This window comes from Leptinotarsa decemlineata, unplaced genomic scaffold (genome assembly GCF_025532065.1).
Source record: "Leptinotarsa decemlineata unplaced genomic scaffold, Ldec_3_MD MMD2_tig00026307_RagTag_RagTag, whole genome shotgun sequence".
NCBI classification, from domain to species: Eukaryota; Metazoa; Arthropoda; class Insecta; order Coleoptera; family Chrysomelidae; genus Leptinotarsa; species Leptinotarsa decemlineata.
The window spans coordinates 1-16,408 of NW_027412681.1; the positions used below are offsets into that span (position 1 = coordinate 1).

The 16,408-nt window shown below is 40.8% G+C and overlaps 3 protein-coding genes across 3 annotated transcripts; 1 reads left to right on the forward strand and 2 right to left on the reverse strand.

The window, feature by feature from the left end:
- Positions 1–4,597: 4,597 nt before the first annotated feature.
- On the reverse strand, positions 4,598–5,371 carry LOC141485090 (uncharacterized). The gene has a single exon (XM_074181090.1). It carries the CDS (start codon positions 5,369–5,371, stop codon positions 4,598–4,600), a length of 774 nt encoding a protein of 257 aa, XP_074037191.1.
- Positions 5,372–10,236: 4,865 nt separating this feature from the next.
- LOC111510779 (pyroglutamyl-peptidase 1) lies at positions 10,237–12,438 on the forward strand. Its single transcript, XM_023166717.2, has 3 exons — positions 10,237–10,731; positions 10,787–11,016; positions 11,073–12,438. The coding sequence occupies exons 1-3, from the start codon at positions 10,543–10,545 to the stop codon at positions 11,257–11,259; spliced, it is 606 nt and encodes a 201-aa protein (XP_023022485.1). The 5' UTR covers positions 10,237–10,542; the 3' UTR covers positions 11,260–12,438.
- Positions 12,439–13,035: 597 nt separating this feature from the next.
- Positions 13,036–15,415, reverse strand: or (AP-3 complex subunit sigma-2 or). Its single transcript, XM_023166728.2, has 4 exons — positions 15,233–15,415; positions 15,089–15,180; positions 14,717–15,008; positions 13,036–13,501 (listed from the first exon to the last, which is right to left on the reverse strand). The coding sequence occupies exons 1-4, from the start codon at positions 15,299–15,301 to the stop codon at positions 13,379–13,381; spliced, it is 576 nt and encodes a 191-aa protein (XP_023022496.1). The 5' UTR covers positions 15,302–15,415; the 3' UTR covers positions 13,036–13,378.
- Positions 15,416–16,408: the final 993 nt, after the last annotated feature.

Sequence of the window (16,408 nt, forward strand, 5' to 3'; positions counted from 1 at the left end):
AACCTAACCTAACCTAACCTAACCTAACCTAACCTAACCTAACCTAACCTAACCTAACCTAACCTAACCTAACCCTAACCTAACCTAACCTAACCTAACCTAACCTAACATAACCTAACCCAAAACCCAAAAAAAAAAAAAAACCTCACCTTAACCCAAAGCCAACCCTAACCTAACCTTAACCAATAACCCAAAGCCAACCCTAATCTAACCCAAAGCCAACCCAAGTGGTCCAACCCCAAAGCCAACCCAACGGACCCAACCCAAAGCCAACCCAAGTGCCCCAACCCAAAGCCAACCTAAGGGGGTCAACCCAAGGCCAACCCAATGGACCCAACCCAAAGGCAACCAAGAGGTCCAACCCAAGCCAACCCAACGGACCCAACCCAAAGCCAACCCAAGTGGTCCAACCCAAAGCCAACCCAAGCCCAACCCAAAGCCAACCTAACCAAAACTTTCATTTTCTACCACTAGATGGCGACACTATCGGTAATACTTTACTCTTATCGCCGCTAGATGGCGCCACCGTATATAGCACTTTACTTTTTCACCACTAGATGGCGCCACCGTATATTGCACTTTACTTTTTTCACCACTAGATGGCGCCACCGTATATAGCACTTTAGTTTTTTCACCACTAGATGGCGCCACCGTCAATTTTGAAAATATTGATATTTTTTTACGTAGATTCACCTTTTTACCTCTTTTAACCCACCCAGGGCCCCATTATCCCCAACCTTTCCCGAATGCTTCTAGGGTTGTTGAAAAATATTACAAAATTCGAATAAAAAATAGTGTCTATTTCTATCTTAAAAATATTACAAGTCCAAAGCCAACCTAAAGGGGTCAACCCAAGGGGGTCAACCCAAAGCCAACCTAAGGGGGTCAACCCAAGGCCAACCCAACGGACGGTAAAAAAGCCAACCTAATGGGGTCAACCCAAGGGGGTCAACCCAACGGCCGTTAAAAATCCAACCTAATGGGGTCAACCCAAGGGGGTCAACCCAAGGCCAACCCAACGGACGGTAAAAAAGCCAACCTAAAGGGGTCAACCCAAGGGGGTCAACCCAAGGCCAACCCAACGGGCGGTAAAAAAGCCAACCTAATGGGGTCAACCCAAGTTGGTCAACCCAACCAAGTGCCCCAACCCAAGCACTTTAGTTTTTTCACCACTAGATGGCGCCACCGTATATAGCACTTTAGTTTTTTCACCACTAGATGGCGCCACCGTATATAGCACTTTAGTTTTTTCACCACTAGATGGCGCCACCGTCATTTTTGAAAATATTGATATTTTTTACGTAGATTCACCTTTTACCTCTTTTAACCCACCCAGGGCCCCATTATCCCCACCTTTCCCGAATGCTTCTTGGGTTGTTGAAAAATATTACAAAATTCGAATAAAAAATAGTGTCTATTTCTAACTTAGAAATATTACAAGTCCAAAGCCAACCTAAAGGGGTCAACCCAAGGGGGTCAACCCAAGGCCAACCCAACGGGCGGTAAAAAGCCAACCTAATGGGGTCAACCCAAGGGGGTCAACCCAACGGCCGTTAAAAATCCAACCTAATGGGGTCAACCCAAGTGGGTCAACCCAAGGCCAACCCAACGGGCGGTAAAAAGCCAACCTAAGGGGGTCAACCCAGGGGGTCAACCCAACGGCCGTTAAAAATCCAACCTAATGGGTCAACCCAAAGGGGTCAACCCAACGGCCGTTAAAAATCCAACCTAAGGGGGTCAACCCAAGGCCAACCCAATGGCGGTAAAAATCCAACCTAATGGGGTCAACCCAAGGGGGTCAACCCAAGGCCAACCCAACGGGCGGTAAAAAAGCCAACCTAATGGGGTCAACCCAAGGGGGTCAACCCAAGGCCAACCCAATGGCCGGTAAAAATCCAACCTAATGGGGTCAACCCAAGGGGGTCAACCCAAGGCCAACCCAATGGCCCCAACCCAAAGCCAACCTAAGGGGGTCAACCCAAGTGGGTCAACCAAGGCCAACCCAACGGGCGGTAAAAAAGCCAACCCAAGGGGGTCAACCCAAGGCCAACCCAAGGGGGTCAACCCAACCCAACCCAAAGAGGGAAAATTTTGGAAAACCGATTTTCCGGAAAACCACTTTTTTCGACTAATTCGGCCACCAGGAATGCGTTGCGACTACTCCCGGAATCGAAAAACGATTTTTTCGGAATTTTTCCAAGACCGTATCTCGAGAACGGAAAATCTCCCCGGAAAAACGGTTTTCAGTACGTGAATCGGGGCGTCGAATAGAGCCAGAAACAAGCAAAAAATCAAAATACCCGGGTGCTTATAACCTAACTAACCTAACCTAACCTAACTAACTAACCTAACCTAACCTAACTAACCTAACCTAACCTAACCTAACCTAACCTAACCTAACCTAACCTAACCTAACTAACCTAACCTAACCTAACCTAACCTAACCTAACCTAACCTAACCTAACCTAACCTAACCTAACCTAACCTAACCTAACCTACCTAACCTAACCTAACCTAACCTAACCTAACCTAACCTAAAACCTAACCTAACCTAACCTAACCTTTTTTTTTTTTTTTTTTATAGTGGGGAGGAAAACGCTCATGCGCACCAGGTACTGGTTCTGCCTTTCCCTGGTAGTGTGGGACTCTAGAAGAAAAAAAAAAAAAATTCCTAGCCTACCCACTAAAAACCTCCCCTGTGTCCGAGGAATGTTCGGAACTATCGTTAGGACATACTTCAAACATTCCCCAACAGCTCTTTTTCCCATATTTGTCATATCCCTAAAAAAAATTTTCCAGTGTATGTTCCTTACTGTTGCCTCTCTTGTTCTCGGAAGTTCCTCTCCTCCCTTTCTTTCATCTTCATTATATTGTGAAGAAAACTGTATCCCTTCTTCCAAGTATCTCGGTCTTGGATCATCCTATGTATTAAGTTATCTGGAGAAATATTGTCACCCAGGGTCAGTTCTAGGTTTGTGCGCTCCACATTCCACCGATCACATTCAAAGAGAGTGTGACAAGGATCGTCCCTACCTCCACAGTACACGCATCGCTCATCATCAGCCGTTTTGCCAATCTTATTTGTATAGGCCCTAAAAGAGCCATGGCCAACCAGAGCCTGGGTTACATAATAGTCTGTGGTTCTGAAACTACATTCAATCCAAACTCTAAGGTCAGGTATAAGTCTTTTTGTCCACTGGGCTGTTCGACTATGTTGGTTCCATCTCTCTTGCCACAGATCCAAGGTTACCTCTTGCTCATGTTTCCTCTTCCTGCTATCCACTTCTGGTAAATCGTACAATCTCATCCTTTCCTTCACCTTTAGGTCTATTGGTGGTATTGCCGCTATTACACATAGCGCCTCGGCAGAAGCAGTCCTATACGCCATCACGGCTCGTAGCAGCATTTTCCTCTGCATGGATATCAGCATATCTCTGTATCTATCTACTCGAATCACCTGTCCCCATACTGGTGCCGCGTACAGCAGCACAGATTGAACTACACCGTATAATATTTTTCTCTTTTGTGCTCCCGGCCCTCTTGTATTTGGCAGGATCTTGGTAAGGGCTGCCACTTGCCTGTCGGCCTTCTCGCAGATTTTCTTGACATGTTCATTGCATATACGCTTGTCGTCCAACCACACCCCTAGGTATTTGACATATTTTTTTGGTCGAATGTCCACATTTCCGACTACGAAGTGGATACCTTCTCTCTTTCTGGGGCCTTTTACAATGATAGCCTCTGTTTTCTCCGGGGCTAATTCGAGTCCATGTTCCGCGGTCCATGCTTCAATCCTACCCAAACTACGGTTGGCCGAGGTCATCATTTCCTCTCTACTGTTGGCGGTGACCACTAGAGCAGGTCATCTGCGTAAGCTACTGTCAGACAGTTCTCCATTCTATCCAGCCTCAATATGCCATCATAGAGTAAGTTCCACAGCACTGGGCCCAGCACCGATCCCTGCGGAACCCCTTGGGTGAGGTCAATAAGGAAGTTTCCAGATTGTAGCACTCGGTCCTTCAGATAGCTTTCTATGACCCTCTGTAGATGATCACTAATCTGTAGTCTTCTTAGTTCCTGAATAATTAGATGCCATTTTGCGGTGTTAAACGCGTTTTTGATATCAATGAGGATTATAGCTCCCCATGTTTCCCCCTGTAGTTGCTTTTTCCATGACTAGTCTCACAGCCCCAACAGTAGATTTGCCGACTCTAAATCCAAATTGCCTGTTTGAAATTCCTGCCCTCTGTTCAACTTCCTCATTTAGCCTGGCCTTCAACAAGTATTCATATAGTTTACCAAAACAGTCCAGCAAGCATATCGGCCTGTATTTCTTTTCACCCCCATGGCCTCCCTTGGGTATAAGGATGGCTTTACCAATCTTCCACTCCCTCGGGAATTCCCCTCGGCAATATAATTCATTAAGATGGTAAGTATGGTCTCCGGAATACACACAACAGCGCACTTGACCGCCTCCGGTAATATTCCATCCGGCCCGGTGATCTATTGCATTTCAACCTGCCAATTGCTTCAACCAGTTCCGTCCTAGTGAAAGGGTGGATGGCGTCTCCCCTAAGGTCGTATTCTCCGCAGTCTATTAGGTTTGTCTGGGAAATAGTTCCCTTAGTATATCTTTCCTTTTAGTCTGGTCTATATCATAGGGAGCCTTGAAGCCTTTTAAATCGCGCACTACTATTTTGTAGCCTTGCCCCCATGGGTCCTCCTCTAGCCTGTCACAGAGCTTTCTCCATTCCTCCCTTTGAGACCTGTTTATAGCTCTCCGCAGATTTCTTCTGGTGTCTTTGTATTCATTGTCCTTGGCCAGCACCCGTTCCGGATCGTCGTTCTCTCTCCGCAGTCTTGTTAGTTCCCGTCTGACCTGGTGACACTTTTTCCTTAGTTCTCTGATGTTTTCATTCCACCACACAGGCTGTTCCCGATTAGTCCCATCATTATTAGTATCTGAGCCCAGTTTTTGAGCACTTTTAACTATACTTATCAGTCCCCGCCTGTCATGGATATTGTGTCCCAGCAACTGTATAGTGTCTTTAAAGACCGGTAGTCCGAGAAATTTATGGGGAACTTTATCGCTTTTTTGTTTGTGGTGTCCTTCAACTTTGAAGAGGATATACCTGTGGAGACTACCACTTTCTTCCCGCGAGACCTGCCATTCCTTGATCTTCGACCCAATTCTTCCTAGGGACAGTGTAAGGTCAATCGTGGAGGACTGCATTCCCCTAATGAAAGTGGGTTCATTATATATGTTGTGAACTGTCATATCTCGCTCGTTAATCCAGTCCTCCACATATTGGCCCCTAGCATCTGCCCTATGCTCGGTCCATAGGTTGGACTTTGCATTAAAGTCACCCATTATGATCACGCTATTTTTCCTACCATCACGTATATGGTTTGCCAGTCTATCGATGTAGGACTTGAATTCGGCGAGTGGAATGTTAGGTGAAACATAACAGTTATAGAGAGCCCAGTTCTTGAAATTAAGGCACGCAAATCCTTGCTCTGAGACGTGGTCCAAAACCCCACAATTTCGGTTTCTACACCATATAGCAGTATTCTCATCAAGGTCCAGTATCCACTTTGTGTCTTTCCGGATGATACTCTTGTTCGGCTCCTGAATGACTACTATATCCGCGTTTTCTTCAGTCGCTGTTCTCTGTAGGAGGTGGTGCGCATCTCTTCTTCTATCCGCATTTAGTTGTATTATTTGGAGTGGTTGAGTGAATATGCTAGATTTCTAGACTACGGTGGTGCTCGTTTGTATGAGCTCCTCCTCTGTGGTCATCATGTTTTCCTGGCTGGGGCCCGGGGTTCTCTCGCTTACATTCTCTTCGTTTTCTTCCAGCCCCTTGACCAGATCTTGAGTTGCAGCTTCTAGGACACTCCCAAAGGTATACGAGGTGGTTTGTTGCGTATTTGTATACGTCCTCCTGTTTCTTCTGCTTCTGTTCCTTGCCTCTTTTAGTGCTACCCTGAACGCCGGACATTTTATTGTGCCTACTTTATGCCCCTTCTCCCTGCAAACTGGGCAGAAATTTTCGTTGGTGCAATCCCTTGCCTTATGATCACTTGCTCCGCATCTGAAGCAGTCTTCAGATCGGTCCGGTCCATTGCATTTTTCCTTTTTATGCGAGAAGCTCCAACACTTTGAACATTTGTCCACGTTGATGCGTCTCTCCATCCTACACCGTACTAGCCCAATTCTTATGAACTCTTCTCTAAGCAGCTCGGCCGCTATATTCCTAGGAAGAGTCACTGTTGCTGTAGTGGTCTCATTCTGCGAAGACCTTATGTCCCTCACTCTACACTCCTCGTTCCATTCGCCGGTTGCCTGCTTTATTGCTTGGCTTATTTGCTCGGGAGTCACATCGCACTCCATACCTCTAATATGTACCGTATCCACGGCTCCCCTAATTCCGAGTCCCTTCGAGGTTAAGCATCCCGCTTCGTTTATTGACATTCTCAAACTATCCAGAGCCTCTCGATTTCTATCCATCGTGATCAGCAGCTTTCCGTCCTTGGTGCCCCTTATGTTTCTTATGGCCTTTATTGCTGAATCTTCTGTCGCCACAGCGTCCTTGACCTTACCCAACATGTCTCGATATGTCATGTCCCCTCCGGCGATCACAATTCCATAAGTATTCCTTTCTTTTTTCTTCTCTCCTCTGTCCGTTGTCGTGAAAATCCCCACCCTAGTGTTAGATAGGTGGAATATGCATTCCACCATCCTCTGCAATTTATCATTATCCAGAGCCCTTACATGGTGTATGCATATCTGCTTGTCCTCCAGGGTTTCGTTCCTGACCATGACCATACTCTTCCAAACCCCCTCTTCCGTCCCGTCATGTGTTACCTTGATGACTTTTCTGTTCCTGGATTCACCTGTCCCCTGATCTTGGTTGTCTGTTCCAGAACCTCTAACTCACCATTTAGCTTAGTTAGCTCCGGGTGTCTATCTTTATATAGCCTTTGTATGCTATTAGTCATCCCGGGGTCCTCCGGCTCCACAATAACCACTTTGACCACATCATCACTTGTAAACAGAGGATTTCCGACAGTGACTTCAGTATTTGTAAATACCGAGCTGTCCCAGTTCAGGCTTTCCAGCTGTTTGAACTCCTCGTATTCCATGGTTGGCTTTAGGTCATCCGCTGAGTTTAGTCTTGCTGCCCCACATGTACATTCCCTTCTGTTGTCAATAGATTCCTGCGTTTGTGTGCCAATCTCTACCGTTTCAGCATTCCTACTGATTTTTTCTTCCTCCGTTACCTCCGATTTGTCTGTTTGTGTCCCCATGCCACATATAATTTGTTTCTTGACCTCCACTGTGCCCATTTCATTCAACACCGCGGCCTTCTTCTTCAGCCTGTGTGCCTCTACATCCAGTTCCCTTGAAATCTTCTTGATTTCTACCTTGGTGTTTACATTCACTTTAATCAGTTTCATCAGCTGATCCGTTTTTTCTGCAAGGCGTTCTATTGTTTCCTGCAGCCCTTCTATTTCCATCGCCTTGTTTACTTCGCGCTTTGCTCTTCCTTTTTTGGGCGTCTTCTGCCTCTTCCTTTTCTTCTCCGGCTGAGATGCCTCCTCCTCGGACAAGCTCTCTTCCGCATGTGACCCTACCGGCTCTAATGACGAGCCCTTGGGCAGATCTTCATCCATGACCCTATTGTCCAGAGCACATATGATGTCCTCCCCTTCCGCTCCGGAAGTGCTGGGTGTTTTATCTCCACTTCTGTGAGGTATCTCTCTTTTCGGTGAGTGACCGATTGAGACTCTCCTCTCGTGCTGTTGGAGGAGCTCCCGCTCATACTCCTCCCTCTCCTTCTTTTCTCTCAATAGTCTATCCTCCTTGGTCTCAAGTTCATCATTTCGCTCCCTCTTCTTCTCAGGTGCGTCAGTTCCCCCGTTCAACTTTAATTTGGTTTTTTCGCTTACGTTCATTTTTGTTCCCACGAGTAGCTAGGGAAAAGTCTGTCCACCCCTGCAGAGCCCCGCTTGCAGGGGTAAGGCTATGTCCCCCCTGGATCGCCATTTCCAGGGGGCATCGCTCAAGACACACATAGTCACCCCTGTGCCATGCATCCCTTCGGCGCGATGGTGCTACACCTTGGGATTGGGGGACGCGGTAGCTATTCCTTAGCCCACTACCAAGGTGTTTGGAGGGAGCCAGGGAGCAGCTGGGAGGTGAGAAGGTACAGCCGCCTCCCCTATACCTGTTAGTGAGAAAGTTGAAAGACCCCTTGCCCTCGGATATCCTAGTAACGTCGGGGTCAGAAAACAAGAGGTGGTCAAGTGAGACCGACAGACAGACGAAAGTGGATCTCACCCAAGACTAGATGAAGAAAAGTGAGGTCCGGCTAGAGAAATCCCAGGGTCGCCATCCCTGCACACGAATGTGTGTCTCTAGGAGGATTATTTTTCGAGGATTCCCCCTCTAGATCCGTTGAGTTTTGTAAGAGACAGGTCCGCCACGAGTAGGCACCCAACGGTCGTGCTGATGGAGAGGCTATTTACTTCGCGTCACACCGGCCTGGGAAAGGAAAGTATTACTACTTCCCCCGACGCAGACACCTTTTTTTTTTAGCGGTGAAAACGTCCAAGTCCCTAGGACCCAACCTAACCTAACCTAACCTAACCTAACCTAACCTAACCTAATCTAACCTAACCTCACCCAACCTAACCTCACCCAACCTGACCCGATCCCTCTCCCCTCCTCTACCCCCTCTCTCCCCTCCTATCCCCCCTCTCTCCCCTACCCCTCCCCTACCCCTCCCCTACCCCTCCCCTACCCCTCCCCTACCCCTCCCCTACCCCTCCCCTACCCCTCCCCTACCCCTCCCCTACCCCTCCCCTACCCCTCCCCTACCCCTCCCCTACCCCTACCCTATCCTATCCTATCCTAAGCTTGCCTACGATGGTTGATTTCTCATATATATAGTTAAATTCCATGAGTTAGTGTCCGCGAGATGTAAAAGGAAGTCAACCCAATACTTTAGTCTCGTCACTACTAGATGGCGCCACTATGAATAATACTTTGTCTTTCACTCTTTACTAGTGAATCTTCTGAAAAAGAAACGGCGCCACCAAAGAAATCGACAAATTACAAAAACAAATATCATTTTTTTGTTTATTGAATACAATTTACTCACTAGTTTTCAAATCGACAGAAAAATACCTTCAACAATAAATCTGTACATGTCGTCGTCAACGTCATTAAAGAGAGCCGCTATCGAGCAATAGATGGCGGAAAGATCAGAAATGAAGAAACATCATCTTATATTACTAAATGGTGCTACCATATATTCATCCATACAGGTCAACTCTTCGTGAATTGCTCGGAATAACCGTTCGAAATTCATATCGCATGAAAAATAAATGGCAGGTGCCTTCTCTAGACAATTTCATGAAAATAAGGTTAGCGATCATGTGATATATATGTTTGTTTCAAATGTATGGTTATTATGAAAAGAGAGGGCGCCACCAAAGAAATCGAGAAATTCCAAAAACAAATATAGTTTTTTTGTTTATTGAATACAATTTACTCAGATCATGGCACAAGATTAGACGTCATTTAAGAATAGGTGAAATGAATAGTTAAAAAGAAGAGGTTTTCGATAAGAACAGGAACAGTTCGAACAAGTTCTTCAAATTTAACTGTTCAGTGCCTTCTCTAGGTCGAATGGCGGTAAATGTGTGCTCGCACCCCTCTTTGTCTCTTGCCATTACAGTATGTACGAAACGTAACTCTCTCTCTTTCTATCTTCACTAACTTATACCTCCCTCTTAACTTCCGTTCGCCTCGCCTGATCACACTTTATATTCTCACTTATATTTTGGAATATTTGTTTAAGTAGGTTTCCTCTATGAGAATTTCAGGTTAATAATTTTTCTTGTCACTTTTGATTCATCTTGGGATGCATTTTCTCTTGATTGCCCCTTACTGCCTTTATGAAATAATCTTTTTAGTTAACTACATTCCTGACTTCTTTTTTTTTGTAAACTGTGGAATTTCAGTTTTCAGTTGTATTATAGCTGTTTCTTTCATCTTTCCTGTCAAATCCAAAATAGTCCTTGTATGTACGATCGCTTTATTTTTTACTCTACACTTTGTGAATACCCAGTAACTTGTTGTTATGAGACAACAGCATCAGAGGTGACCGAGATAGAAGTACGTGTTCTGTCCCCTTATAGAGTGTTTACTTCTATACCTCAGAGTGCTCAGAGTAACGTCTTAGTTTTTTTACTCTGAGTTTTATATGGTGGTTCTGTGAACAAAAAGGACAAGTTTTCGTCAATATAACAATTACTACCTTCGTCTGAAAAATTGTTCGATCTACTTCAAGAGTGGATTTATTGAAATTATCACTCGAATTGAATATAAATATGCATCCGCGTACCAATCATTTCAAGTTGCAGTTCTTGAAATGTAATTTTCCATAATTCGTATTAGTTAGGGTTTCAGCTCCATCCTTGTATAGAAAAATCCTCAAGATAAGGGAAATTATCTGTGTCAATACTTGCATAATGTCGGAATGTATATTAGTTACAGGATTTGGTCCTTTTGGAGACCATAATGTTAATGCCAGTTGGCAGGCAGTTAAGCTTTTGCCCGAAGTGATTGACAATTTAAAAATTGTCAAAAAAGAAATTCCAGTTACTTACAAATATGTAGAATGTGAAGTGCCTTCTTTGTGGCAAGACCTCGACCCAATTGTAAGTAGATTCATGATCTGGTTATAATTTGGATCAAGAACTATTATTTTCCCAGTTGGTGATTCACGTAGGGGTTTCATCCTTCACGGATACATTAGCTATTGAAGAATGTGCTAACAGAGATGGATATACGAGAATTGATTGTTCTGGAATGAAACATTCAACAGGAAAAGCTTGTTTCAATGGAGATGACTGTATATTTACCGAGATTAACATTAAAGATATTTGTGCAACACTGAATGAATCTGGAAAAATTAAATCACATATCTCTAATAATGCTGGACGGTAGGTGTTTATACAATTCAAACATCAATATATTAAAAACAAATTATCCATCCTAGGTATCTCTGCGAGTTCATTTATTACAATTCTCTCAAGATAAATAAGAAGAGAACTCTTTTTATACATGTGCCACCGTTAGATCAACCTTACTCTGCAGCAGAACTCTCAGAAGGATTGTTAGAGGTCATCAAATGTGCCTTGAAGCAAATTGAAATAGACCAGGCAACAAATCGAATGAAAAGTTGAAATTTGTCAACACCTTCAGCAATACTCTTAAGCCGACCATTAAAAAATAAAATGAAAAAACCAACCCTTCACTTTGTATATGTGATAAAATCGGCTGATACTTGATGAAAATTTGTGATGTATTTAAAAAACAATTCATTGTGAGATTTTCACTAAACAGTTTATTTATGTAGGCTATTTGAATATTACTGGAGTTTTTTCCCAACACTAAATTGTTATTTTTAACACCTCGACACGTGTTTCGATCACCAAGTGATCATCTTCAAAGAGGAAGATTAAAACAGTTTTAATCTTCCTCTTTGAAGATGATCACTTGGTGATCGAAACATGGTCGAGGTGTTAAAAATAACGATTTGGTGTTGGGAATAAACTCCAGTAATATTCATTACTACACCAAAGGTTCCAAACAGTGCATCATAAGTAGGCTATTTGATTCGGGATGTGAACGAAATACAAAAAGATTATTTGAGTATGTGATGAGAATGGCCGATATTTGAAACAATGTGGGATTTTCATTAGTGAAAACGAAACTGCAAGACATTTTTCACTATACAATAGCTTCTTCAGGCTTGTATTGAACCCGTCTGAAGAAGCTATTTTTTAGTGAAACATTTGGCAGTTTTGTAAACTGTGTGAAAATAGGGAGAAAATACTTTGCTGCTCAAATAGAACACGACTCACAATAAAGATGGCATCATACTTAAGATTATGCAAGGGAATTAGTTTACTCTTGAGATTTTTCGAATTATTTTGCTGAATACAATCTTCACATTGAATAATTTCGTTCATACTACATATTTTTATCTCTCTTATGTTATTACCAGCGATAAGAAAAGTTGAATCTACTCTTTTTCAAAAATACTTACCTACTGTGATTTTTTTAACTGATTTGCTGACCAAGGTAATAAATATTTCAATCAAACTTCCCAATTTCAATTCTTTTGATATGCCGTCATTGCCACCAATGAGAAAAGTTGAATTCAATCCTTTCACAGATTAGGTAATTTCAATTTTAATTTTTGATAAGAACATTGTCGAAAATTCACAATCCAAGGCTATAGAAAACATGAGGGGAAAATGAGAGCATATCAAGAGAGACAAAAGTATAAAGTTAGTATGTTAATGTAAGAATGATTGTAATCTAAAGTTATTCTTTTTAAATAAAAAATATCAAGTAAACGATTTTTCTTGAATTTAGTTGAGTTCGAGTTTTAATTCCGAAGAGGTTCAAAAGTTTGGAGTCATATAAGAATTCCAATTGACTAACAAACATTGAAATTGTGACTGAAATGAAATATTTGGGTATTATTGATATATAAAAAACTTTTCTGTTTCTCTCGAATATGTAAAAAAGTGGCTATGTATGCTAGGTGGACTCTTTTTAAAAGTCTAATACAACTGTATGTGAACCAATTTAAGTTATCATCAAAGAAGTATATTAGTGACAGCTCTTTATGATATTTGTTTTTTTTTTGTTGGTATTTTTTTAATGTGATCTAAAATAACAATCTATAGATATGGTATGTATATATTTTTTACTTTAAATGTACTTTAAAATTTTCATTATATTTACATAGTTTAATAATGTCAACCACCTTCAAACAAACATGGTTTAAGGCTTGCCTATTAAATATATGAATAAATAATCCATATTAAAATCATATAATAATCGTTATCAATGAGTTTGAATCGATAAATATTACTACATATATTTCGCCCCGAAAAGCAATCTGCATCGTACATAATAAATTTAAGAGATATTAAGGAAAGTTGAGATGAATAAAAAGGTTTATTTTAATATTCGCCTCTTACAATTCAAGACCATTCATACAAGTAATGAGTATGAAAACTTAAATCTCAAACATTCGTCATATTTGTTGGAATATACAAAATATTAATAAAATCAACAAGGTTTGAACTAATTTCTAGTAACTTCATTGGTGTTCTGAGATGAATCGAATTTTCAACTATGATTTGATCATTAATGCAGACCCCACACACAACTGAACGGTCATCAGGTATATTTAATGGAAGAAGGTTCCTCGAGTAATGATTTGCAATCAGAGGGAAGGTAACAAGTGGACATTTTTGAGTTCTTATAGGGTTTTTCGACTTGAGGTCAGAACTTGAGGTCCTTAATAGCTTGCGGGAGGTCAGGTAGTTTGATGTCTTTAATTTGTTGAGGAATGTTCATATTTTTGACGGCAGACACTGCCCTTGCCGGAGCTGCTGCAATACCAGCCTGAAAATATAACATATTCAGTAGATTAATGTGAACTTTCATTTCATTTATAATTCACAGCTCTATTAATGTTTACTGTTATTGATGAAATACATTTTTTTTTGAAGTCATAAATTTTATATTTAGAAACCATTTTTTGGAATCATAATTTACAGCCAAACAATTTGATTTTGCAAATGGTAAAGTAATTTTGTTTTTGGGGTAGGACATTTCTGTTATGTTTTAAAATATATTTTTTCCGTTAACCAGCTATCGCACACCTACGAACCTTTTAACGTGTGATTCCTGACACGGGTTGAACGATAGTAAGTGAAAAATGAGCGTTCAGCCTGTGGCTTGAACCAAGGAGTCACATTCAAATTCAATAAAAAATGATGAGTATAAATTACTGACTGGAAATTACATATAGAACTGAAATTCACAAATTAAAAATAAGAAATATGTATGTAGGACTCTCAATTCATCATGAGATAAGTACAGAGGATTATTTGAGTGTTGACAAAAATTTAAAACTCTATATATATTTCGTGGACGATACACAACGTACATTTAAATTTTATCAAAATTTGAGATAGTGAAGTTATATTTTCAAGTGAGGTGTGTTGATTTGACAACGAACGAATGAATCCATAGAAAAAGTGAAAAAGAAATTGAATTCATTAATATATAGGAGAGTCAGAGAATTGCACAGTTCATATATTATGCACATATCCATTCGAATTTAATTCTTCTACTGCCTGAAATGTATCGAAAGAAATAAAAATAGAATTCACAATAAAGCAGTGGAAACATTTTTCAAAAGTCCTGGACTGGCTCACAATGATAATATAAATGAAAATTTTCGTAACTACCATCAAATTTCAGAAGTAATTATAAAATTATCATAAAAATTGCTGAAGAAAGAATGGTAGAGAACTGTTTCAGTTATTACAAAAATAACCATTTTCCAAAAGCTTCAGTGTACATGTGAAAAAAATGTACATTTTTGATAATTAAGATGCTATGAGAATTGATGCCTTCAAATTTTTTCATAGAAGTTGAAACATCAAATTTTTTTTTCATAAGTTAATTTATATATTGGTGTATAATATAATTAAGTAAGCATGTACATGTGTACATTAAAAATTTAAGAGGATAAACTCTGGAAATTTGATTTTTGAAATGAAAATGAACAAAATACAGGTTAATAATATTTGTATCCTTTAAAAAAAATACCTCCTGTTTTTCCATTTTGTTTTGATCTTCTATCCTTGTCAATATTTCAGTCATGTTCGTTTCTAAAACCATTCCACCCATCACTAATTCATTGAGTATGTAATGAACCTTATCAACGTGAAATATCAAATCCAGTTCACAAACATTTTCAAAACACTTATCCAACGTTTCAACGAAAACTTGTATAAGATCCAATATTCCTAGTTCACTCTCTGAGGAATCAACGCAAAACACAAAGTATAAGGTTGCGTAGTGTCGATATATCAGTTTATAGTCACTACCTCCAATCAAACTGAAAAATAATTTCAAAAATATAGATACTCTGCAGCTCCTTCGGAAACACAATTAGGGGAAACATATTGTAAGAATTACCTGCCGCCTTCTAGAAAGTTGCAAACATTGTCATCTCTTTTGGAAACTAACTGAAAAGTTTCTTTTATAATTTGTTGTTGCATATCTTCCGCCTGAAAAGTATAGAAATAAAGAAAGTTTCATTTACTTTGAAGTTTTACTAACAAAATACTGATAGAATTTAGATAGCCTGGGTTTGCCGTGATTGTTGAATACCAGTATTGCCTTAATCATATTTATCGTTTCTATATAATAAATAATAAGTTTTTTGTATATTTACAATTGCACTACTTTTTGACAAATTGCATTTCTCCCAAAACACGCATAGACCGATGAGACAAATGACAGGAAATTGACAAATTACTAAGAGACAGCAACACTTGAATAAATTAGAATTAATTTGGTAGTGAGAAAATATTGACGAATTTAAAACAAGTTATCTTGTTCTGAACCGTCAGTAATCACGAATACTAATATTGGAGGTGTGTCTATTCTATATCACTCATTTCATATCTCAAATATAAAATTCTTTGTTACTACTTGTGCTGCTATAGTCTCCAGACGATTTCACTTTAGTAATAATTGCGTTCGGTTATTTTCCATTTTTTTAACGGTTTTATTTAGTTTATCCTGTTTGTTTAGGTCAAATTTAGTAATCAAAATTTGACTCCCCTCCTGTTGACAGATTGATCTGATATTTGGTACATACAATTAGTTTTGACGACAATACAATTTTAAAAATACTGTATCATTGTGAAAACAAGATGGCCTCAGCTACAAAATGGCGGATTACATATTTTTTCACTATTACCTCAATATGGGTATAGAGGGTACCTCTACTGTCAGGAAATCTGACTCGTATACTCACGCTCACGCGATCATCGAAGTGGCGAGCAGCTATGTATCTGGTCTGGTGAATGCAAGAAACCGCGCACCGACCCACCAAATTGCAACAATTGCAAAGGTACGCATACTGCAGACTCCTGCGGCTGCCCAGGGTTCTTTAGGGTGCGGAGGACAGCCAAAGTAGTTGCAGGTGCTATCAAACATGCATCTCGCTCAGGAAGGCCTGCCGGAACAGGAGGCACGCGTCCATGAATGAGTTACGCTGGAACGGCGAGTGGCGGAAACAATTCTACCAAGCCAGCTTCAGCCGTCGGAGTTCCCCATCGACATAACCTTACCGGAGTTCCCCCGTTGCCCAATATTTCCGACATCTGTACCACCCTGTAACAGATTAAGAAACTTAGATAGAAGGAGATAGAGGCTAGACAACCTACGTTACCTAGCTCTCTTGAAGTTATATTTTGGAACGCCAATAGAATACTAAACAAGATGTCA

Coding starts and splice junctions, on each gene's coding strand:
- LOC141485090 (XM_074181090.1), bottom strand. CDS start 5,371: ATGGGTGACTTTAATGCAAAGTCCAACCTATGGACCGAGCATAGGGCA.
- LOC111510779 (XM_023166717.2), top strand. CDS start 10,543: ATGTCGGAATGTATATTAGTTACAGGATTTGGTCCTTTTGGAGACCAT. Junction 10,732..10,786: donor GGCAAGACCTCGACCCAATT/GTAAGTAGATTC, acceptor TTATTTTCCCAG/TTGGTGATTCACGTAGGGGT. Junction 11,017..11,072: donor ATCTCTAATAATGCTGGACG/GTAGGTGTTTAT, acceptor TATCCATCCTAG/GTATCTCTGCGAGTTCATTT.
- or (XM_023166728.2), bottom strand. CDS start 15,301: ATGATTAAGGCAATACTGGTATTCAACAATCACGGCAAACCCAGGCTA. Junction 15,181..15,232: donor CTAAATTCTATCAGTATTTT/GTTAGTAAAACT, acceptor TATACTTTTCAG/GCGGAAGATATGCAACAACA. Junction 13,502..14,716: donor ACAAAATGGAAAAACAGGAG/GTATTTTTTTTA, acceptor TTATATTTTCAG/GCTGGTATTGCAGCAGCTCC.